Raw genomic sequence first — 25,637 nt, forward strand, 5'->3', positions numbered from 1 at the left:
TTTAATAAACGTTTTCACAGAAACACATGTGGCCATTACATCAATAAACAAACAATAAATAATAATAAATAATACGAAGAAGAATCTGAATTTTTTTTAAATTTTTTTTGTTTTTTTAAAATGTATTTATTTTAATAAATAGTTTTCAAAGTAATTTCTTCTGAAGCTTCCCACTGTCTTGATTTTTTCAAAAACTTGCAATTTGCTCAGTGTTACAAGGGTTAATAATAACACAATATGACTAAAATTCAGGGATTTAGTTACTCTTTTTTTTTTACTCTCTTTTGCTGGCATTTGTACAAATAAAAAAGCAAGCATTTAAGATGTATCTTTTATTTCTATTATTTATTATTTACATATTATTTGTTTATTTACTTTATATTTATTTCTCTTTTATTCGTGTTATTTGTATTTTCTCATGTTCAGACAGTACATCATTGGGCCGCAGTCAGCCGGCGGGCGGCGGTACTGCGCTCGGTAGCCGTTTGCCACCCGCCAATAAAATCAGAGAAGAAGAAGCGGTAGCGGAAGGCTGCGATGAAAACAAAGCGACGCGCACAAATCTCCGCTCAAATTGTAGCAATTTAGAGAAAATTGTGCCTCTCTGGAACAATATTTGCCTAAATTGGGACTAACTTTACAATTAAGTCCTCTTAGAGTCACTAGGTAGCTCTATAAAACGCTTATAATTACAGCTAACGACACCAAAAATATTAGTTAGCCGCTAGCGTTAGCTGACAGTTTAGCTTCTGCAGCTAATTCTGACGTAGCTCGAGTTTAGCGACAACTCAAAAAAAGCCAAAAAAATGTCGGAAGATTATGAATTCAGCGACGATCCAACCACGATGAGAATGGAGGAGGACGGAGAGGCGAACAGCGATGACCCGATGTCCGCGGCCGGGGACGGGGGCGCGATGGGAGGCGAGGCCGAGGGATCGAGAATCGACGCCAGCAAGAACGAGGAGGATGAAGGGTACGGTGACATTATACCTCAGTAACCCACAGACAGGTCAGACCAGCTAAACCGAACCGTTTTCACCGGCAGCCTCTTATGCAAAATGACAGGAGGACAGATTTTAGTCACAGCAGACCCATACATGTTTCTAAAATTTAGGACATGTTGGATTTAGGGAGGATTTTAAAACATTTCTCGAATTTTAGGACATTTCTAGATAGTCTTTTTTTTAGTGTTTTAGGATCGTTATTAGATTTTAGGACGTTTTTCAGATTGCAGGACATTTCTAGCATTTTAGGACGTTTTTCAGATTGCAGGAAATTTCTTGGATTTTATACCGTTTCTATGATTTAAGCACGTTTTTAGGATTTTTAGGCTTTTCTAGGACTTCAGGATGTTTTTAGGATTTAGGACATCTCTACGATTTTAGAACATTTCAGGGATTTTAGAACATTTCAATGATATTTTACCTTTCTAGGATTTTTGGACATTTCTGGGATTGTAGGACATGACTAGGATTTTGGACATTTTTGGGACATTGGGACATTTCTAGAATTTTAGGACATTTTTAGGAGTTTGGGGCATTTTAAGGATTGCAGGATTTTTAGGATTTTAGGGTGTTTGTAGGATTTTTGGATGATTCTTGGATTTTAGCATGTTTTTAGGATTTTTTTGGCGTTTCTAGGATTGTATTACATTTTTAAGTTCTGGGGACATTTCTAGCATTTTAGGACAGTTTTAGGATTTCACAATATTTCTAGGATTTTGGGACAGTTCGAGGATTTAGGACATTTCTAGGATTTTATGATGTTTGTAGGATTTTTCGATGTTTCTAGAATTTAGCACATTTTTAGGATTTTAGGATGTTTCTAGGATTTTGGGGACATTTCTAGCATTTTAGGACGTTTTTAGGATTTTAAAACATTTATTGGACTTTAGGACATTTTTAGGATTTTTGGACCTTTGTAGGACTTTTGGACATTTCTAAGATTTTAGGACATTTTGTAGGATTTTAGGGGCCACATTTGGCCTGAGGGCTGTAAGTTGAGTATCACTGTTGTAGTATTTTTACTCATAATTCCTTCACCGCTGCAGTTTTCTCAATCTGCACTCTGAGTTATTGTTTCCTTTAATGTGCTGTTTGACATTAGGAAGATGTTTGTCGGAGGGCTCAGCTGGGACACGACCAAGAAGGACCTGAAAGATTACTTTTCCAAGTACGGGGAGGTCGTAGATTGCACATTAAAACTGGACCCCATGACCGGCCGCTCAAGGGGCTTTGGCTTTGTGCTCTTCAAAGAACCTGAAAGTGTTGACAAGGTGTTGTACTGCTTCATAAGCAACACTTACATTATATTCAGTCTGTAATACAGAGTACATATAATATCACATTCAGAGTGCTGACATATAATTTAAGATAAATATGTCAAACACACATTTATACATTTCTCCACATAAACAATCAATTACCAGAAGAATTGAATTTACACTTGAACATTGTTTTTTTTTGCACAACCTTTTTTGCCAATTGATGATTTTGCTGTGAAGGTTGCCACACAGAAGGAGCACAAACTCAACGGGAAGGTCATTGACCCCAAAAAAGCCAAAGCCATGAAGAGCAAAGAGCCTGTGAAGAAGATCTTTGTCGGCGGTCTCTCTCCAGACACTCCCGAGGAGAAAGTCAGAGAGTACTTCGGTGCCTTCGGAGAGGTAAGAGCGGCTTTTAGTCGGTGCTGTGGCTCATTGGGATCATTATAATCAGCCGAATTAAAAACAAAGCCTGAACTGATGGTCTAATGTAGTTTTACTTTTCCTTGAAGAACTTCATTGATCAGCATAAGAGCTGAATGGAAATTAAATAAACTGAAAGCAAACTTTGCTCAAATGACACATTAAAGTAGTAAAATACACAAAAACTCTAAATAATGAGACAGTTAGACACAAATAACTTTCACTTCATACCTTGTTGCCCACTCGACTGCAGCTGAACTCTTACCGTTCATATAAGATGAACGGTATTTCTCCTTTTTTGTATTTATCTTAGCGTTACTTCAGTGTTTTCCTTAATTTCCATCTTTTCTTGCCTGAATACTGTCTTCAAAATAAAAGCATTTCCGTGTTAAAAGAAAATAATAATATAAAAGCAACATAAAAATAGTAAAAATGTAATTTTAAAACTTAAACTGCTGAACATTGAGGTAATTTTTTTTAAAATCAGTTTTATATATTTCTTTCCAGTGGTTCTGCATGCTACTACTACTTTATTTAAAAGGGATCATATACAGTTTAAAACATAAATGTTACCATTTGACGCACCGTACCAGATTATAATTTAGAGTTTATTTGTTTCAGCAGCCCCTCGACAGGTCAGAACAAACAAAGCGAAATGACATGAAAATATAAAGTTGTACAAGAAGAAAAGAGAAAAAACACACAAGACGTGGCATGATATAAAGTGATACCAAGAAAAAGACGAGACAGAAAATACAACATAAAACTACACAAAAAAGAACATAAAACACAGAATAAAAAGCTACATGCAATAGCACATCACAAGTCAAATTAAAAAGAAGTTATAAAATACAGCATTTGTTTTATTGTTTTTCTTCTTTCGTTGATGATGTGAGCAGGTGGAGTCAATTGAACTTCCCATGGAGAACAAAACAAACAAAAGGAGAGGCTTCTGCTTCATCACGTTCAAAGAGGAGGAGCCGGTTAAGGCCATCATGGAGAAAAAGTACCACAATATCGGACTAAGCAAGGTGCGGGCTGCTTTTTTTCTGTTGAATAGAACTTTAGGATCTTGTATTTGGTTCGCCCAAATCCCAGTGACTTTTATTGCAGATGCATGATGGAAATAAATCAACTAAATTGTTGTTCCTTTAGTGTGAAATCAAAGTGGCGATGTCCAAGGAGCAGTACCAGCAGCAGCAGTACTGGGGAGGCCGAGGCGGATACTCCTCCAGGTCTCGAGGACGAGGCGGTGGTGAGTGAATAAAACGTTTGTGTTAAATTTTAAGAAAAATAGAAATAATTCACCTTTAGGATTCCTACTAAACAATAAATTTAAATAAATTAAACTTTTGGTCAACAAAATAGTGATAATCTATTTGAAGAAACTGTAGTAGTATTTCTCAAAAGGAGCAGTTTATCATTTTGGAAAATACACTAACTCACTTTCTTGCCAAGTTATTAAAGAGGGGGATATAAGGGGTCTTAAAACAGCCTGTTAAAGTTTCTTTTATTTTTATTTATATGATTTGCCAACTGCTTATAAGGTTATATTGTTAGTTTTATATTATAAAAAAAATCTAAAAATTTATGCCCTCAATGAGACATCCTGGTGTCCTGTTGCCTCCAAGAAAGCGTCATTCCCACTGCACAAAAAACCCACAAACATCCACTAACATGTTTTTTTTTTTTTTTTTTGTTGCCGTGAAAATGCATACAGTCAACATTCACACCCGGGTCAAATGACTCTACAGTAGGCTTGAGTTTTAGCACATTCAGCTCCGATTGGCATTGATTGGAGCACAACACCCGAGTGAACCCACTAATTTAAGCCCCGTAAGCAAATTGCAGTGATGCCTTGTCAGTAATTACTGTCCATCTCCTCCTAAGAAGCGCTAAAATATTATTCCAAGTTAGCCTGCACAGAGTTTGAAAGAGAGAGACTGAATAAATAAGAGATGTCTAAAAAGAAGAAATCGCTGAATAGTTTTCAAAGACCTCTGCTCCTACTGCTGTTTCCTGTTTAACTGTCTCTGTGACCTCACACGGACACACCAACAAAACAGCCAACATGATGGGAATCAAAGCAGTGGAATTTCACATGCAGAGTGAGAAACACAAATTTGCTCAGAAAACTAGCCAGGAATGCCAGATATTTCCCACTTCTGTTGGTAAACCCGATAAATATCAGAGGAGATGAGCGTCAGAGGCAAAGGAGGCGCCAGTCGTCACCGTAAAGTCCTCCGTGACATCATCAAGGAAATCAACACGCCTGCTATCCCCCGCCATGCTCACCATGGTAGATCACGTCTCTGATCTGATCTGATCTACGAGGAGACCCGTGGTGTGCTAAAGGTCATCTTGGAGAACGTGATCCGTGATTCTGCCGCCTGCACGCCAACACGCCAACACGCTAACACGCCAACACGCCAACACGCCATGGATGTGGTGTTTGCTCTGAAGAGGCAGGGACACACGCCGTACGCTTCAGTGGATAAATAGATACATAGAAATCTTAAAATCTTATCTGCAATAATTTTAGTTTGTCTTAAAGTTTTCTTGACAATATATCTTTTAGGTCACACAATGTTAACCGCTTTGAAACTGGTGCAAAATGTCTTAATTTCTTTAAAAAAACACTGAAAGAAGGCGGTGAGAAACGAAAGAAGAAATGACACAAAAATTAGAAAGAAATTAGTAAAAAAAAAAAGTACAGGAAAATTACCTGAAAATTAGTATTTTTAAAAGGAAGAAGAAAATGATGAGGTAAAAGTCCTTAAAATTAATTTTAATAATTCTGCTACATGATTTTAAATTATGATAATTAGAAATACAGTTTTTCCCCTAGCTTTTAAAAAATAGTTTTCTAAATCTACTAATTTTTTGCAATATCTGGAACATTTCTTACCAAGTTGATCATTGCCATTTTCCCTTTAAAAAAAAATGCACCAATTTTCTAAGAGTTCAAATATTTAAATACTTGTGAAAGGAGTCTGAAAGCAGCACATGAAAAGTGATGATGTTATTTAATATGCTATGAATTTGATTTAAAGGGCATATTCCCCAATAGACATTATGGCTGTTGAATGTTGAGATGAGTGCAACAGATGTGACGTGTACATTTAATTAAAATCTTGTTTAATTGCAGGTCCCAATCAAAATTGGAACCAGGGTTATGGCAACTACTGGAATCAAGGCTATGGGAATTATGGCAATTATGGTTACAGTAACCAAGGATATGGAGGATATGGTGGCTATGATTACCCCGGATACAACAACTATTATGGATATGGTGACTACAACAGTGAGTACTCCCTGTATTATTATTTTGTTCATTTATATTCTTTTTTTAAAGGTCCAGTTTGTAGGGTTTGGGGGGATTTATTGGCAGAAATGAAATATAATGTGATAATTTTGTTTTCTTTAGTGTATAATAACTTGAAAAAAACAATCATTTTTTGTTACCTTAGAATGAGACATTTATATATAAGGTACATTTATTATCTATTTTTTAACAAATATACTTCAAAAAATGAAATTCCAATTTGTCCTTGATCCTGCTACGTCTTTGGCGTCGAAGGATGAGATAAATTACCTGCTACTATGATATTCCATCCGGTTGTTTTGGCATGTTGCTGCTGATGGCATAATACAGTTACTGCAGTGCATTTTTTATTTGCACTCGAGTCTTGTGTCCTGTCGGCTCTGAACAAGGTCCACCCATCCAGTTTAATAGCATGATCCAGGATGTATGTTTTGCATAGGCTTCTGCAATAAGCAGCAGCTCTGCAACGAGCAGTGTTGGAAAAAAACAAACAAAAAACACTGATTTGTACCATGAAACTGCGTTTATTTGGTGTTTTTTCTGGTTTTAATCACCTGGTCAGTTTGGCTCCAGATTCGTTCATTGGCGTTTTTGAATTGGCCACAGCAGTAAGAAGCAGATGAGCAGAGCCGAAGTTGAACTGTTCGTAATGTGAAACTGATTTATTCAGTGTTTCTAGCAGTTCAAATAATGAGATTGGTTTGTTATAAAGAGAAAACGAACTTTTTGGATAATCCGGCTTCTGGTGAAAACGTGAACATTTGGAGAAAAAAGGTGATTTCACATGCGCTCGCAGCGACGTGCCAACGTTGAATTCAATTCAGATTTATTTATAAAGCCCTTAATCACAATTATAATTTACCTCAGAGGGCTTTACAGTATTCGACATCCCTCTTTCCTTAGACCCTCACATCCACTCAGGAAAAACTCCCCAAAACAAACCCCTTTAACGGGGAAAACAGCGGCAGAAACCTCAGGAAGAGCGACTGAGGAGGGATCCCTCTTCCAGGACGGACAGACGTGCAAAAGAAGTTGTGAAAGTTTGTCGGAATATGTGGATTTTCAACCTGCTTATTTTGGTTTTTGATCCGTTTTAAATGGCCTCCACCAATAATTTGACTCACAGTAAAAACCTCTTGAATCAGAAAAAAGTGAGCACACATTAACTTATGTCGGAGAAACGCTGATTTGTAACGTGAAACTGCTTTATTCAGTATTTATAGCTGTTTTAACCCTGAGGGCTCGCTTTAATGTTACACACACTCGAATCAAAATGTGCTTCTAAAAATCAAGCATTAAAAAATGTACACATTATTATTATTTTCTATTTTCATTGAGCTATTTTTAACCAACATCAGTCCTAATCATAAATATCAAATATTCATTAATTTTCCAGGTTTTTGTAATGATGCCCCTGTGTTTTTAGATGGGAAAAAAAAAGAATAAACTACATGTTAAGTAGATTTTTTTGTTTATCCCAGACTTGGATATGTCAGTGATTAGCAGCAGCATTGATTTTTTTACATTATTATTTTTTGTGCAGTGTCACTCATACTGCTCTGCATACAAAATGCACTTTTCAAAATCAGGGTATTAAAAAAAAAACATTAATATTATTTTCTACTTTAATTGTTTGTTTTTTTTACTAACATCAGTCCTAATCTAAAATATCAAATATTAATTGATTTTAAGAATTTTAACCCTTTAAATGCCAGATTTTTGTGTTGATGGTAAAATGTTTATAGATGAAAAAAATGCATGTTTTAAATATACTACATGCTAAGCAGATTTTATTTATGTATTTATTAATAAATATCACAGCCTGAGATGTGTTAATGATTTGCAGCAACATTTATTGTGACAGAGCACCTAATAGAAATTAAAGGAATTCACTAGACGCCACCAAATCCCCCCCAAATTTTACACACTTCACCTTTAATGATAAAAACGCCTGTATTCATATTTTGTGCCACACCTGTAGATCAATCTGGTGGATACGGCAAGTCGCCACGGCGTGGCCACGCCAACAGTTACAAGCCGTATTAACGGAGGAAACTCATCCTTAAGTAGGTATGTAAAGACAAAAAATACACCTCTTACTTTAAAGTTAAAGTAGTTATATTTAATTTGCTGTTTGGTAACATTATGTATAATTTCTTCTTGTAAATTTCTTTTTCTCAGCACCCTCAAGTGCTTTACAGTAGTGGTAACATAGAGGCTACACGATTATGTTAACAGCCGGCCTTCTGCTGCCTCTTTTGCACCTTCTTTTTTCTTTTTCTTTTTAACTGTAAAGTTAACAGGTAAAGTACTACTACTACAGTAAATGGATGCCAAAGTTAAGGATGTGCAAAGGAAACAGAAAAGGAAGTATGTTGTCTCCTAACTCTGACATACCTTGTTTGTACCTGCCAGCGGAGCTTCCTTGCAGGCCATGAGCTGACTCCCAGATACTCTCAGGGCCCGCTCAATGCGGACCGGGTACGAGAAGCATACGCTCTCGAATGCTGCCATTTGGTATGGTCTTACAACATCCTGTATCAGCATTTCTAAACTAAACAATATGGGACACGTCCAGCTTTGTCATCTTTCTTTCCATTTTAATTTCTTTGCGAATGTTTGTAATGTAAAAAAAAAAAATTAAATATACACATGTAATTGTCATTTTTTACAGGCCCTTACTCCCCCACAAGTAATGATTATAATTATGAAAAAATAACTATTTGCTTTTCAAAGGATACGTACAGCTTGCTCTGGACTTTCCAGTTCCTATTGTTAACACACATGCATTGCTAATCTTATCTAAAATGCTTGTTTCTTTATTTAGCCAGTAGTCCATGAGCTAAAACCTGGTTTTGGACGAGACTGTGTTGGGGGGATAAAGTGCTTTTACTTTGTGTACATGTATTGCTCTGTTTTGTGTTACTCACAGCGATGGAAAAGACTCCTCTTTTGTTAATTTTCCTGTAACAAATTTTCCTCTTACTGTAAAACAAGAAGTTTCCGGCATGTAATGCTTTCTTTAATGTGTACTTTATTTTTTTTGACCAATCGAAGGTTTCTTCCATTTAGTATTTTGACTTCAGGATTTCTAGCTTATGGACTAACTTTTTTTTTTTAAAGTGTAAAATGTTAAAATAATTTGTTTTTTCTTATTGTTTTTTTTCTTTAAACATTGGACATAATAAACACGGGGGATTCCTTTTTTGTTTTTGTGATGTGAGCGTTTTTATTCGTCTTAAGGCTGATTTGTTTTTGTTTGTTTCCCATAGGTTTCAGAGTGATGAAAAGCAGCAGCGGGCTCGCCGAGAATTGGCCAGAGAGATGATGGTTTCCAGCAAAGATCACTAAGATGATCGTTAAAACTAAAAGAAGAGCTCTATGACCTACTTTATATTTCCTCTATATTTACCAGAGTATTTGTTGTACCTTAAAAAAAAAAGTTTGGGTGTTTTGCATTTATTTAGATTGCGGCAAAGTTTCCTCATCCTTTGCTTTTGTTTTTGTATTTAATGTTCTCAAATGCTGTTTGTGGGTTTTTGCTTCATTTATTACATAACTTAAATGTTAGCTTGGTTGCAAAAAAATCACACTTATATCCAGTTTTGTGGTAGCGAAGAATGCATACAATGTTATCCTCTTTATCTTAGTCATCAGTCATATAATACATATGTTATTACAGAGTCTGACAGTCATGAACATACAGTATATACAGGTAATTGGACAAAAAATAAAAATAATGAAAAGTTAATTTGGATTTGTGATCCTTTGTGAAATATTATTACATGTAAAGACTGTTGGAGTGTTCAAGGAAGTTTTTCAGCCAAGTTTCTAACAATTTGCAGCTTTGAAAACTAATCGATAAGATTAATTTATTTTACAAAGTAATGTACCTTTTAAATTTACATAAATATTTCTTGAAATGTTTGAGCTGAAATGATAAGAGACCCTCATGAGAACAATTAAAAAGCCCGATAAAATGTGGGTGAGCTTTGTCCGCCGTCGCCGTTGCGTTCAGTCCTGAGCTGGTGAAAAGAGCGCGGATAGATTTTATATAACACCCGTGGCGAAGAGGATGATGAGGACGATGATGATCACCACAATCACACCGATTATTATCATCATTTTAATGTTTTTCCACCAGTATTTCCTGGCAACGCGTGTAGACGTCCTCTGGAACGAGTCAGCCTGAAGAGAAAAAAATATTATTTTAAACTGTAGTCTTTTAATAGATCGGATGTATGGAAGCCCATTTCAGCCAGTAAAAAAAATAAAATAAATAAAACCTATTCGACTGTTAAAACAAAAAAAGTCAAAAAGACAAATTTTCCTGACATTTAGTTAGTGTCTTGAAATAATAAACTTAATAATAAGTCTTACTCTTATCTCATATCTCAAATAACGACTTATCTCGTAATATTGACTTTGCAACTCAAAAGAATATCTTAATATCTCTAAATAATGATTTAATATCTCATGACTAAATATCTCAAATGACTTATCTCGTAATATTGACTTTGTAACTCAAAAAATAATAATATTTCTAGGTATCTCCAAATAACGATCTAGTATCTGGAAATAATGATTTAATATCTCATAATGGCTAAATATCTCAAAATTAGGATTTGGTATCTTGAAATAATAATTTAATATTAGTCTCACAAATTAATTGCCTCCTCGTAATAATGTTAGGTCAAAATAATGACTTCAAAATGTTTACGTTTTATCTCAAAAATAATTACTTAGTTTCTCGAAATAATGATTTAATATCTCGTAATAATGATTGAATAACTCAAAATAATGATTTAAAATCACGAAAATAATTCTGTATGGCAAAAAAAACCCAAAAAACAAAAAAAAAACCCAAAATAATCACGTAGTATCTCAAAATATTTATTTACTTTCTTAATGGCAGCAGCCTATCCCAAAACAGTATTTTAAAATAAGTTACTTTGGGATTTTTTATATATATATTTTTTTTTTTAAAATTTTCATTTATTTGACAGATTTTCTTATTACCTTGAAATGTGTTTTTTTAAGTTTCTGATTATGCTGCAAAAAAATCACTTTTTTGTGAAAAGTAGGTCATCATTTAAAGAAATTATGTAATGACATGCATTGTCTTTTTTTTCTCGACACATTGGCGTAAATGGGCTTCTATATAAATGAGTAAAACTGCACATAATGAGGATAAATGGGTTGAGTTTGTGAGACGATAAATGAAGCAGCAAAGAAAAAAAATAAATCTAATACACAGTCCCATTGTCGTATTTTTGAACATTTCTCTACTATTTGTCTTATTTTTCAATATTGTTTTATTTAAACTCTTTGGGCTTCAAACAGTTATTTAAATGAGCTTGTTAGGGAAGTTTAAAGGGGAAATGCAGCAACTTGACAAGGTTTTTTTTTTTGTATCACAAGAAAAAAATGTTTGAAACCACCTAATTTATAAGAATAACATGTTTTTTATAGTAAATTCTAATTAAATAAAGCATCTAGTAACTATAGCAAGAAAAAAAGTATGATATTTCCATCCGAAATGCAGTAAAGTAGATATAAAATACCATAAAACTGCAGATTCTAACAATTGTACTGCAATAGTCATATATAGTTTAATAGTTTCATATATGAGCCATGTGAAAAATTATCCATAAACGTCAGAGTGATGAGTTCACGCTGCAGCTACAGTCTTGATCAGATACTCACGGACGCCTGCAGGTCGTCAGTTTTGCCGATGAGGTCATCTAGTCGGTCGCCCCTCTCCAGCACTTTGCTGATGTTGTCTTTGAGAATAACTTTGACCTCGTTCACCTGACCCTGCACCGCGTCCAGTTTGGCCGACGAGGCAGAGGCCGGTGACTGCGAGCTTGTGTCAGCCTGGAAAAAAAAACGGGGAAATTGTTTTATTTTTAGCTATAAACCTCCCACCACAAAAACCAGCTGAAAGTGAAACGTGGGAGTAGAAACCGCTGCAGTCTTTTAACTTCATTTCTTATAATTCACTCTTCACAGAGATTTATTTAACTATTAGTTTTGGATATTTTTTCTGTTTTTTTTTTCATATCTAATAATAACCCCCAGCTAATTTTTCAGATCATTTCCTTGTCAACTTTGACTTATTTTTTATTTTATTTTATATTTTATTTTTTTATTTTGCCGTTTGAGGGACATTTGAGGGTTAAATGGAGTCTGGTGGCTTTGGTGACGGCGATTTTGGGGCTTTTTTTGGTTAAACAAAAAGAATCTTACTGTTTGACTAAATTATTTATCTGTAGGAATCTAAAATGTCAGACAATAATAATAACAATCTGAGCCTGTCAGATGCAAATTAGGTGCTTTTAGTGGATTGACGAGGCAAAAAAATATTTTTTCCAAAAATATTACAAAACAACTACCCAAAAATTTGTATAAAAAAAGAGGGGAATATTACTTCAAATTATCCAAAAAATAGAGAGTAATATCCAGAAAACTATATAATAATAATAATAATAATAATAATAATAATAATTTAAAAATATATATTTATTTATTTATTGTTTAAAAATATGTTTAATATATAAAATAAATACTTTTTTTTCAAAATTAGATACTTTTAAAAGTAATTTTCTCATTTGTTTCTTATTTTTACTTTTTTCACTTACTTTTAGGTTATTTTGTTCAAAATTTTTTTTTTTAACAATTTGTTTTGCTCATTTTTGGGCCTCGTCTTGTTGAGTCGCTCGTTTCCGTCTCCCCGTGTTTCTGACAGAATTTGACGCAGCTTTGTCCAGTTTCAAAGGGTTAAATAGGTCAAAACTTCAGCAACAACAGGGATGTTAAGAGGTCAACAGGAAAAGAGCGCTATCAGCTGTGAGTCAGTTTACAGAGGCCTGTCTATGTGTGTGTGTGTGTGTGTGTGTGTGTCACATGAAAACCTAAAGCAGAAAATAAACCTGGTCAACACAAAGTGCGACACAAACAAACCGATAAAGAATTATTCTAGATGATATAAAGATTAAAAAACAATTGATTACATTCAAAAAATATATAAAAAATAATAATTTAACTAAACTTGAGTGTATAAAAAGTACAACACTCACCATAGCAGCTCTGTTTTTCAGTCACAAGCAAAAAATATCCTCATATAAAACCCCCAAAATCCTCCAAAAAGAGCTCTTATCCAGTCCTGTTGGTGGTAATAAACAAACGCAGAGATCCTCTTGTGACTGTATGAAGTCACACAGTCAGAGCTGAAGGTTGCACCTTCTCCTGCGTTACTCATTAACCGTTTCTTGCCTCAATCAAAGTCTCATTGGCTCAACAGGAGCCGTCGCCACAGAGAAGTCAGCTCATGAACACACACTGCTTTCATTTCCTGCTTTCCATGAACTCTGCCACCAAACGTCCATTGACACATTTAGACCTGCGGTTTGAGTATTTAACAATAAAAGCAACATATTTCACTTTCTGTGGCGTTTTCTGAGTGTTTACATACCATCAGCCGTCTTACAGCGAGCGCAGGCCGGTGTAGAGATGTGTCGGGGCAAAGGGCTCTGCTTTCACCACAGGCAGATTTGCAAGGCAATAAAGCGGAGGTGAAGTCACTCTGTTGCTTCATTTCCTCATCCTGTGCTGAGCGGCTTGTTATTTCTGCCTCCTGTGACATTTCATGTATGCAAATATGCTTCATCCAGGCTGTTTGTTTTTGAACCGAGCTCAGTTCAGTTCCCAGTTTCACCAGTAAACACAGACACAGAACCTCAGCTTTTAATCATTTCACTTGTTGTGTACAAGAAGCACAGCTGATAACTACCAACTACTTCTTTTTAAACTAAGGTTTGGGTAGTTTTTTGTCACTATTACTACTATTACTACTTCAATTATTTAAATATTATTATACATTTACATACATACATTACATTACATTACATTACATGCATACATTACATTTACATACATTATGATACATTTCTAATAATCAAAACTCCTGGATTTACAATGTTACTTAAGTAAAAGTTTTTCCAAAAATATTCATATTGAATAAGGAAATGAATGAAATTTGTGAAAGGTGACCAAACTTTGCTTAAAAAAGAGGGGAATATTACTTCAAATGATCCAAAAATAGAGAGTAATGTCCAGAAAACTATATAATAATAATAATAATAATAATAATAATAATAATAATAATAATAATAATAATAATAATAATAATAATAATAATAATGATAATTATAATTTAAAAATATATATTTATTTATTCTTTATTTAAAAATGTAACATAAAAATACTATTAAATACATAAAATAAATACATTTTTTAAAAATTAAATACTTTTGAAAGTCATTGTCCCATTTGTTTCTTATTTACTAAACAGTGTAGGCATGTGATAACACGAAATTAAATATAGAAATGAATGTTGTATAACCTTAAATAACAAAGAGCAATAGTAAAAACTGAAGTGTGTGAACATAAAAGTGCAGTTTACAAACTTTACCACACTGGCTGTGTCTTATATAAGTAATTATAGTATTTTTGGACTTTGTACAGTCGAGACGTTTGTTGTTGATTCAGCTCCTCAGTGAGGGATTAAGATGTTATAAACCAATGAAAAATAACACACAATTACACTCCAATACTGTAGCGGTTCAACAGATTGATACAGTAACACGTAAAATATACAGTATTTAACACACTGGCTCTGCAATAGATCTCATTTTTATGAGGTTTATGATGTTTTTGTGTTTACGTGGCTCTGTGGGAAGCAGTTTCTGTGTACATAGATAAAAACAACACCTTATATTATTTTAAAATTGGTGTTATTATATATATAATATAATGCAACGCAATACAACACCTGGCCTCAAAAATGTTCATACAGTTGAATCCATTTTATGAATTAAATAAAGTTATAAGTTAACAAAGTTATTTCATATTTGTTATTCTAAAATGGTTCATTCTGCATAAACACTTGGAGGTTTATTTCTATGCTATTTAATGCTATTGTTATCAGTATTAAATAATAAATATGCCTATGAAAAAAGAGACAATAAACAAATAAATTCATTCATAGTTTTTTTAAAAGGGTGTTTTTCCAGATAACTACTTTTATTAATTTCAGGGCACATATATTTTATGATGTCACATTTATTTTTTTAAGGGGACGTTTATTTAACAATGTCACATTCTGAAAAACAGTAAATTTATAATTGCTGTATTGTTTTTTATTTATTTACTTAATTTTTCATTTTTTCTTTCTACATTTATTAATGTTGTCTGTTACCTGCCAAGAGACTAGGGATGTAAAAAAAATAAAAATAAAAAAAAACATACAAACAAAACATACAACGCAACTAAATAAATAAATACATTTGAAAAATTGCTGAATTTTTTTAAAATATGAAAAATAAAAAAATAAAAACTATTTCTTTTTCTATATTTACATTTATTTATTTATTGAAGCATGTATTTTTTTCAGGATTTATTAATTACATATTCATTTTTATTTATTTATCGTGCATATTTTTTGACTATTTATTTACTAACATTTACATTTATTTATATTTTTATTGCCTCTTATATTCATTTCAGGAGTTATTTCACGGCGACATTTATTTATTTTAAATTCATATATTTATTAAAGCCTGTTTTCGTGTTTGTGTTTTAATTTTAATCTAATATTGACACTAATGGGTTTCCATACTCTGAGGCTGCCCATGCAGCTGCCTGAAGGTCTTTCACTTGTAAACATTCCTCATTCAGCCTGCACAGCCTCTAACAGAAACCCCACTTTTTAAAAAATCACTCTTTAATGTTTGTATTTATTAACATTTTATCGCTGACGGTGTTTGACCGCTGATGAAACGTTGCATCAGTCAGCGTCACTTTGTCCTAAATCAAGTTTACTGTCGTTCAGATGTCTCACTTTAACCTCCGGAGTTAATTATTGATTTTTATAATCACCGTCGGCGGACATCAAACGCTACTTTACACTTAAAGTGCGACGTTGCCGTTAAATCCGTTAAATTCAACTTTTGTGCACCGACCGACCGACCGACCGACGAGCTGAAGATGAACCCGAGCGGAGCGCACCGCCGCGGGAAGACTTTCCTCTTCACGTCCGAGTCTGTGGGAGAGGGACACTCCGGTACTTCAAAAAATACTTCACTCTTTATTCCTACATGCAGTACTCATGTTTTACTCTTTACTATAACACGCAGTACTCATGTTTTACTCTAACATGCAGTACTCATGTTTTACTCTTTATTATAACATGCAGTACTCATGTTTTACTCTTTATTATAACACGCTGTACTCATGTTTTACTCTTTATTATAACATGCAGTACTCATGTTTTTCTCTTTATTATAACACACTGTACTCATGTTTTACTCTTTATTATAACATGCAGTACTCATGCTTTACTGTTTATTATAACATGCAGTACTCATGTTTTACTCTAACATGCAGTACTCATGTTTTACTCTATTATAACATGCAGTACTCATGTTTTACTCTTTATTATAACATGCAGTACTCATGTTTTACTCTTTATTATAACATGCAGTACTCATGCTTTACTGTTTATTATAACATGCAGTACTCATGTTTTACTCTAACATGCAGTACTCATGTTTTACTCTATTATAACATGCAGTACTCATGTTTTACTCTTTATTATAACATGCAGTACTCATGTTTTACTCTTTATTATAACATGCAGTACTCATGTTTTACTCTTTATTATAACATGCAGTACTCATGTTTTACTCTTTATTATAACATGCAGTACTCATGTTTTACTCTTTATTATAACATGCAGTACTCATGTTTTTCTCTTTATTATAACACGCAGTACTCATGTTTTTCTCTTTATTATAACACGCAGTACTCATGCTTTACTGTTTATTATAACATGCAGTACTCATGTTTTACTCTAACATGCAGTACTCATGTTTTACTCTTTATTATAACATGCAGTACTCATGTTTTACTCTTTATTATAACATGCAGTACTCATGTTTTACTCTTTATTATAACACGCTGTACTCATGTTTTACTCTTTATTATAACATGCAGTACTCATGTTTTTCTCTTTATTATAACATGCAGTACTCATGTTTTACTCTTTATTATAACATGCAGTACTCATTTTTTACTGTTTATTCTAACATGCAGTACTCATGTTTTACTCTTTATTATGACACGTGTGAACTGATGTAGTATTATTCATAGTATGTATGTAAGTATATACATACAATATATATATATATATATATATATATTCAATAGAAATAAGAAGTATATAAAATCTTTGCAACACATGCTAAAAATACTTTAAATAGTTGTGTTGGTGAGAATAAATTAGGATATAGAAGAATATTGCATAATTGAATCTTTGTACTACTGGCATTGGTGTAGTAGTATTCAGAGAGTGTAGAGGTACTCTGTCATGAAATGTCCCTAAAAATACTGAAATAAGCCTAAAACATACGTAATATGTGTAAGTTTTTAATATGTAAGTTATTTCTCCTGAGATTTATTAAACTCCCTGAAGTCACTGAAGATTTGATCTTTTTTATTCTGGTTTACAAATGATAAAAAACACATTCAGTAAAGTGTCCTCTCTGTCCTCTCTGTGTCTTCTCTGTGTCCTCTCTGTGTCCTCTCTGTGTCCTCTCTGTGTCCTCTCTGTGTCTTCTCTGTGTCCTCTCTGTGTCCTCTCTGTGTCTTCTCTGTGTCCTCTCTGTGTCCTCTCTGTGTCCTCTCTGTGTCCTCTCTGTGTCCTCTCTGTGTCTTCTCTGTGTCCTCCCTGTGTCCTCTCTGTGTCCTCTCTGTGTCCTCTCTGTGTCTTCTCTGTGTCCTCTCTGTGTCCTCTCTGTGTCCTCTCTGTGTCCTCTCTGTGTCCTCTCTGTGTCCTCTCTGTCCTCTCTGTGTCCTCTCTGTGTCCTCTCTGTGTCTTCTCTGTGTCCTCTCTGTGTCCTCTCTGTGTCCTCTCTGTGTCTTCTCTGTGTCCTCTCTGTGTCCTCCCTGTGTCCTCCCTGTGTCTTCTCTGTGTCCTCTCTGTGTCTTCTCTGTGTCCTCTCTGTGTCCTCCCTGTGTCCTCTCTGTGTCCTCTCTGTGTCCTCTCTGTGTCCTCTCTGTGTCCTCAGTGTCCTCAGTGTCCTCAGTGATAGCTTTGGCTCTGAAAACTGTATCAGAGAAAAAAAGCGTCCATAACGGCTGTTCTGAGTTTTTTCGTCTGTTTTTGTGTTTGCAGATAAAATGTGTGATCAGATCAGCGACGCTGTGCTTGATGCTTATCTGAGTCAAGACCCCGACTCTAAAGTGGCCTGTGGTGAGAATTACGTCCTGTGAAACTGGATTATACCACTTTGCAACTGTTTATCTTTGTGCATCAAACTCCTAATATTCACGCGACTGTAGTGGATGGAAACATGCATTCATTTTTCCGTTTTCTTTTTTAATTATGTTAAAATTTGTGCAAACTTTGTATGCAAACGTGGCAGGAAGCAGTGGGTGAAACTCCAGCTGCTGCACGAGATGCCAAAGCTTCAATTTTCTTTATTTTATCATGATTGGGGTGAAATGTTTCTTTTTTCTGTGAGGATGTAACTTTTACAAGGACATTTTACAGATTCAGGCTGTAACAATGCAGAAAAACACCCAAACACGCTGATTTGGTGGACAAATATCACACCAAGGTCACGACCTTCACGTTGTTTCTGCGAATGTGGGAGACTAACGCTGTTTTTATCAGCTGCTGTGTGTGTGATAAAAGTTTTAAGAAATGTAACATTTTTTTCTGGAAAAATCAGAGTAGATTATTTCTTCATTTTCTTCTTATTGTTAGTAATTCTCTTTTTATTGGTTTATAAAAACACAAACATAATCCACAACCAAGTGAACATGAAGACCTTTTCATGAAAAAAAGAGAGTAATAAAATAAAATAAAATAAAATAAAATAAAATAAAATAAAATAAAATAAAATAAAATAAAATAAAATAAAATTAAATTAAATTAAATTAAATTAAATTAAATTAAATTAAATTAAAATACATTAATAGTTGTGGTCTGTAACTAAGATATTGGATCACAGCATTCATACAGCGACATCTTCAAACATGTATAGAGATCTTTAAATATTTCTTGACAAAAAACATCTCATGTTTTCAAAATATTCTTTCAACTAAAACAACCAAAACACTTAAATATGAGAGGATGGAAAAAAGAGGGTAAATAAAATAAAATGAGTAGAATAATAAATGAATACATGTTATGTAATAATAATAATAATAATAATAATAATAATAATAATAATAATAATAATAATGTTCTATAAATTAAAATATTGGATCACAAGGTTCTTAATAATAATAAGGATTATTTTTCTTGACAAAAAAAGTCTAATTTTGAAAATATTCTGTCAACATTCTCACTGAAACACTTAAATATGAGAGCGTGGAAAAATACAATAAAAATAAGTAATTAATTTATAAATATTTTAATGAACTAACATGTACAGGTGATATAAAATTTATAATATTTTCTCATGTTTTGAAAATATTCCAACTGAAACAATAATTAAACACTAAAATATGAAGCCAAATTCATTTAATGATTTGTTTTGAGGCTTTGCTAAAGTACACTGATTATTGTCTTTGGTTTGTTTACTCAAAACTCGTCTTTCTTCCTTCTAAATTAATGATTTGTCAGTAAACTAACTGGAAAGCACCGTGCGTGTGTTTGAAAATCAGAAATCCTGCTGCACATCTAAACTATAAAAGCAGCAACCATGAAACAGTGCAGCTGTTCTTGCTTTAATCCAAAGTCAAAGGTATTTTGATAATTAATAATTAACAGATTATCTTTAATCTGAGGGTCAGCGTTTGGCCTGTAGATCGAAGTTCAGCGTTATCTCGACGCTCATCAAATGCATTAAACTCGCTCTGAAACGTCTTAATTAACAATAATTTTAGTGTTTCCCTCAGAAATTCCCCCTCTGCTTTCCTCTCGTGACTCGGTTTATTTTGCACGAAGCTGCTTCAAAGAGTCGACTGTTTTAAAATGTGCAAAATGCATTCAATAAATCTGTTTTTTTTTAAACTTTTCTCTCATAAAATCATCTGGTTACAGAGTGTGTGGCGAAGACGGGCATGATTTTACTGGTTGGAGAAGTGACGTCGAAGGCCATCGTGGATCTCCAGTCGGTGGTCCGAGAAACCGTGAAGAAGATCGGCTACGACGACTCATCAAAAGGTCGGATTTTTACTGAAAGACTTTTAAGTTTCTGCAGAATTTTCAGGCGTGAATTTAAGTGAAAGAGTCTGGATCTGTGATCTGCAGGTTTCGACTATAAGACCTGTAACGTGCTGGTGGCGCTGGAGCCGCAGTGCGTGGAGATCGCAGACTGCGTGTTTGAGGGCCGGGATCAGGAGGACATCGGTGCAGGAGACCAGGTCCAGTATTTCAACTCTAAACTTTACCAAAAATACCACAATTCACCACCTGCATTTAGAATAGTTTTATGCTGTGAAAATGGTTGTTAAAAGTCACTTTTAACAGCAGAATTTCATTTTATTTATGTTACTGTTTTTGCACCTTGTTTTTTATTATGTAACATTTTAATATCTTAATATTTTTATATTTGTCATTATTTTTTTTTACCATTTTATTGTTCCTTCGCTGCTTATACTTCTTCGTACCTCATATCTGTGGGACGAATAAAGGATTATCTTATCTTATCTACAATTATATACAATGATTGTAATTCATTGCAGTTTGTTTTGATCAGCTCCTTCATTTTTATTTAATATAAATGTACAAAAGCTGAATTAACATTTTCTTAAGTAACAATTTGTTTAAAAAACTTAAAAGGTAAGTTCAGTCCTTGTCTACCTGGACATTATTTTTCCATGTTTTTGTGTCTCAGTGATAAACGAAGACAACAAATTTTTAAACTGGTCCACTATTAAACTTTTTTTCTTCCCCATTAAAGGTTTTTTTTGGGGTGTTTTTTATCCACTGTGAGGGTTAATAATAAAACTGAAATTAATAAAATTGATTTGATTTTGAAGCAAACGAGGAGCAGTGTAACCACTCTGGGCATGTTTGACTGTCAGTTAACGTCAGCTAAAACTGTTTATGTCACCGACAGTTTATGGATTTTAAGACGTTTCTTGGATTTTAGGATGTTTCTGTGATTTTAGGACATTTCTTGGATTTTAGGATATTCTTAGGATTTTAAGACATTTCTTGGATTTTAGGATGTTTCTGTGATTTTAGGACATTTCTTGGATTTTAGGACATTTCTTGGATTTTAGGATATTTTAAGATTTTAAGACGTTTCTTGGATTTTAGGATGTTTCTGTGATTTTCGGACATTTCTGTGATTTTCGGAAATTTCTTGGATTTTAGGATATTTTTAGGATATTTTTAGGATTTTAAGACATTTCTTGGATTTTAGGATGTTTCTAGGAATTTAGGACATTTCAACCCTTTTTGTCCATTTCTAAGAATTTTATGACATTTCTAGGATATATGGATGTTTCTTGGATTTTAGGACATTTTTAGGATTTGAGGACATTCCTAGGATTTTAGAACATTTCTCGGATTTTAGGACGTTTCTGTGATTTGAGTACATTTCTGCAATTTTAGGATGCTTCTAAGGTTTTGAAGATTGTTTAATGCACTCGGGCACAAAGAGCTTACAACAGCAGCCAAACTTTTGCAAACACGACCGCTCAGACTGAGTTTATGGGGCTGCTTGTCTCTTCAGGGTTTGATGTTCGGCTACGCCACAGATGAGACCGAGGAGTGTATGCCCCTGACCATCCTGCTGGCTCACAAACTCAACCACAGGATGAAGGAGCTGTCACGCAACGGAGAGTGTCCGTGGATCCGACCAGACTCCAAATCACAAGTGAGACGCGCAACGCTTTAACCTGAACGACATCAGTTTTCCGCTGCTGCATTCAGATGTTTTTACAAGCTTGAGAAAATTGGTTTGATATCTTTTAAAAACACGGGGAAAATGGCGAGAAATGTCCTGCAAACTGCAAAAATAAAGTGAAAATTAGCTGGGGAGGATTATAAGATAGATATGATTAAAAAATAGGGAAATATGTCTGGAAAACAAAATTTATAATTCTATTAGTCATATTTTTAAATTATGTCACAGAAAAAAGAAAGAAAATATTAATATTTTCTAAAAATGTTTTTTAAAAATATTTCCTAATAAATATTAATATTTCAGCACTTAATGTGGGTCTTTTTTTGTTTACTTTGAAAGGTGCTCTATATATATATATATATATATATATATATATATATATATCAAAGCTATTTGATGAAAAATGATTATAAATAATAAAAATAATGAAATCTATCATTTTTTTAAGGTTGACACTGCTTCCATGCTTTCCACCATTTCTGCTGCCCTGAAATGTCATGGAAACGCCGAAACGTGGCAACTCGGGTTTCATCGAAATTTCCCACTGTCCCGCTCGTGACTTTTTTTGCAGGTCACGGTGGAGTACAGAGACAACACGGGAGCCATGGAGCCTCTGCGCGTGCACACCGTGGTCATCTCGGTGCAGCACGGCCCGGACATCACGCTGCAGGAGATCAGACACAACCTGATGGAGAAGGTGGTGAAGGTCGTCATTCCCGCCAGATACCTGGACGATAAGACCATCTACCACCTGCTGCCGAGCGGGAAATTCCTGATGGGAGGCCCACAGGTGAGTGCAGTCAGATGAAAAGATGAATGAACGTGTGGGGAAGCAGGGGCTGATGCTTTTGTATCACCAGGGCGACGCGGGACTCACGGGGCGTAAAATCATCGTGGACACATACGGAGGATGGGGAGGGCACGGAGGAGGGCTTTCTCCGGGAAAGACTACTCCAAAGTGGATCGGTCCGGAGCTTATGCGGCACGCTGGGTGGCAAAATCTTTGGTCAAAGCCGGACTGTGCAGGAGAGCCCTCGTTCAGGTGAGGACGTTCATACAGACGCACCTCTGCTCGCTCCGTCATTAACCCTCTGAAACCTGAGGACAGTGGTCTGATGTCTTTCAATAACGCAAGAAAAAACATAATGAGCAACTTGGCAAGAAATGTCCCACAAACTGCAAACGATAAGGTGAGAATAAGCTGGGGAGGATTACTAGATAGATATAATTTTTTAAAAAATGTCCAGAAAACACAATTTTATTTTTTTAAAATTTTATTTAAAAATTATGTTACTGAAAAAAGAAAAATATATGCATTTTTATAGCACTTTCTTTTTTTTGTTTACTATGTAAAGTGTGCAGGAGTCTAATAATAATTCTCTTAAATATATTTTAAAATTATGTTAAAGAAAAAAGAAAAAAAATATATTTTTGGGACTATATGAATCCAAGCTATTATTATTATTATTATTATTATTATTATTATTATTATTATTATTATTATTATTATTATTATTATTATTATTGTTATCCTTTTATTATGATTCTTTCTTTTTTTTCTTTTGCCTATTTTCAGGTATTTTTCTTGTAATTATTAAACTAATTTCTTGCATATTTCTGGGCTATTTAATGTTGAGTTTTTTAAAAGAAATCAAGCCAAGTGTCTTGGATTAGAAACAAAGGCCTTGATGCAAAACCTAATTTAAGTTTGAGAATTTTAGGTAACATTTTTAAGACCCTTGTGACCAAATAAGTACACAAGTCAAATCAAACACTGACACTTCTTGATAATCTTGAAATCTGTCTGTGAGATTGGAAATATTCCTGATAGCTGATCAATAATGACTGAAAGTATCGACGTCCTCAGATCTCCTACGCGATCGGAGTGAGCCACCCGCTCTCCGTCTCAGTGTTTCACTACGGCTCGTCGAACAGGGACGAAGACGAGCTGCTGCAGATCGTCCAGAAGAACTTTGACCTGAGACCTGGAGTCATCGTCAAGTATGTGGAGTTTTTTTATCAGCTCATCATATTTCTAGTGTTTTTATGTAAATATATGTATGTATTGTTGCATTATTTTTTGTATGAATAAAATAAATCATCTATTGAATGAATTGTTTTGTTTTTATTTATTAATTTATTTTTTAATTAATTCATTTTTTATTGTCTGTTACCTGCCATCCATAGGGATGTAAATTACCAATCCTGCCACCTTCAGCATATTTACATTACTATTTTTTACAGATAAGCATTAATGTGCTATGTCCCTTTTAAATGAACATTAAATAAATAATTAAAGAATAATAATACCAGTGTAATGTTGATTTATTTTGCAGAGAGCTGGGTCTGAAGCGGCCGATTTACCAAGCCACCGCCTGCTACGGTCACTTTGGCCGAGAGGAGTTCCCCTGGGAGAAACCAAAGTCTCTGCTGTTTTGATTTTTGATCACATTCCAGTTATGTTTTTATAATCAATCATAAAACAATCAATCATATCTTAATACAACGGTGTAACTGTGAACATAAATGTCTTTTTTCTGACCCTAAACTGTAAAAGCAGTGGTTATTGCCTTTGTTGAATTTTTTTTTTTTTTTTTTTGAATCATGATTGAGGTACTTTCTGTATGAGAATCTGTAGTTCTGTAGTACAAAATGTATTATGCAATAAATCTGGTCTCTTTATTTTTTATTTTAGATTACTGATTCAGATTTATAAAAAATTATGTATTTCGGGCATTTTTAATAATATTTGGTGATTAAAAATCTGCATAAGACTTGCTTTTTTAAAATTTGTTTTATGATATTTAGTTATATTTTTCTACTTTATTTTTATTTTACTTCACTTTGGGGGTTTTGTAATTTGTATTATTTTACTTTACTTCGTATTGCTTTATGTGACTTTTCTTTGCTTTATTGTATTTAATTTTTTTTCATTTTGCTTTAATTTATTTTACTGTGTTTTATTTTGTTTTGTTTTACTTTGATTTTAGTTTGTTATTTTGTTTTTTTTCCCTGCGGTTTATTTTTATTTTATTTTGCCTCAGTTTGTTTTGTTTTATGTTATCTTGTCTTATTTTATTATATAATCTTTATTTTTTGTGTTTAATTGATTTTGCTTTATTAGATTTTATTTTACTTTGTTATGTTTTGTTTAAATATCATGTTATTTTATTGTTGCCTAATCTTATTATTGTTATTCTTTCTAATTTTTTTTTTAAGGAATAGATTAAGTGTATTTAAAAGGGGATAGTACAAATTAGAAAATACACAAGGTATAAAAATGCCAGAATTTTTTTATTTTTAACATTATATTATATTTTTATTTTGTTTTGTTTTATTTTATTTTATTAGGTTTAGGTTTAGGTTCAGTTTATTTAAAAAGGAGCAGTGCAAATTAATAGATACACAAGGTCTAAAAATGCCAGAATTGTATTTTATTTTATTTACCAGCAGTTAACCTGTGATGACTTTAACCTCCACTGGATGGAGTCACGATTTCAGGTAAAAAAAAAAAAATCTTAACCTTGAAAAACAAGACTATGTCGATGGAAAGTGTTGCTGCTGCTGCCACTATAACTTTAAATCTTAACTTGAAAGAAACAACTTTTTTTTAACAACCCACAATTAAAAAAAAGTACTTTTTCATGTACAGTTTGTGTTTTTACAGTTGAGAAACAAAGGAGAAGTTTTGACCAAT

The 25,637-nt window shown here is 33.6% G+C and overlaps 3 protein-coding genes across 9 annotated transcripts; 2 read left to right on the top strand and 1 right to left on the bottom strand.

Annotated features, from left to right (window-relative positions):
- Positions 1–499: 499 nt before the first annotated feature.
- Positions 500–9,762, top strand: LOC121959540 (heterogeneous nuclear ribonucleoprotein D0-like). 7 transcript variants are annotated; one of them, XR_015775111.1, is made up of 9 exons: positions 505–973; positions 2,107–2,275; positions 2,504–2,665; positions 3,586–3,717; positions 3,842–3,941; positions 5,835–5,990; positions 7,993–8,081; positions 8,427–8,528; positions 9,284–9,762. XR_015775111.1 is itself a non-coding variant. In XM_042508904.2 (8 exons), exons 1-7 carry the CDS (start codon positions 807–809, stop codon positions 8,055–8,057), a joined length of 951 nt encoding a protein of 316 aa, XP_042364838.1. In that variant the 5' UTR covers positions 505–806; the 3' UTR covers positions 8,058–8,081; positions 8,427–9,762. The 7 variants fall into 7 exon arrangements, 5 of the variants coding, with proteins under 5 accessions (XP_087926958.1, XP_042364839.1, XP_042364840.1 ...); XR_006106925.2 differs by having other exon boundaries at positions 7,993–8,528; XM_042508904.2 differs by having other exon boundaries at positions 8,427–9,762.
- Positions 9,615–13,616, bottom strand: LOC121959542 (vesicle-associated membrane protein 8). The gene is made up of 3 exons (XM_042508908.2): positions 13,486–13,616; positions 11,718–11,888; positions 9,615–10,199 (listed from the first exon to the last, which is right to left on the bottom strand). The coding sequence occupies exons 1-3, from the start codon at positions 13,606–13,608 to the stop codon at positions 10,062–10,064; spliced, it is 432 nt and encodes a 143-aa protein (XP_042364842.2). The 5' UTR covers positions 13,609–13,616; the 3' UTR covers positions 9,615–10,061.
- A 2,113-nt stretch (positions 13,617–15,729) lies between these two features.
- mat2al (methionine adenosyltransferase II, alpha-like) lies at positions 15,730–24,714 on the top strand. The gene is given in 10 exon segments (XM_088071555.1): positions 15,730–16,134; positions 18,247–18,324; positions 20,125–20,247; positions 20,335–20,447; positions 21,767–21,910; positions 22,512–22,730; positions 22,801–22,870; positions 22,873–22,982; positions 23,808–23,941; positions 24,277–24,714. Coding segments are annotated over 10 exon segments (1,170 nt in total). The 5' UTR covers positions 15,730–16,058; the 3' UTR covers positions 24,380–24,714.
- Positions 24,715–25,637: the final 923 nt, after the last annotated feature.

Source organism: Plectropomus leopardus, chromosome 20, assembly GCF_026936395.1.
Source record: "Plectropomus leopardus strain MGB_pleo_1.0 chromosome 20, ASM2693639v1, whole genome shotgun sequence".
NCBI classification, from domain to species: Eukaryota; Metazoa; Chordata; class Actinopteri; order Perciformes; family Serranidae; genus Plectropomus; species Plectropomus leopardus.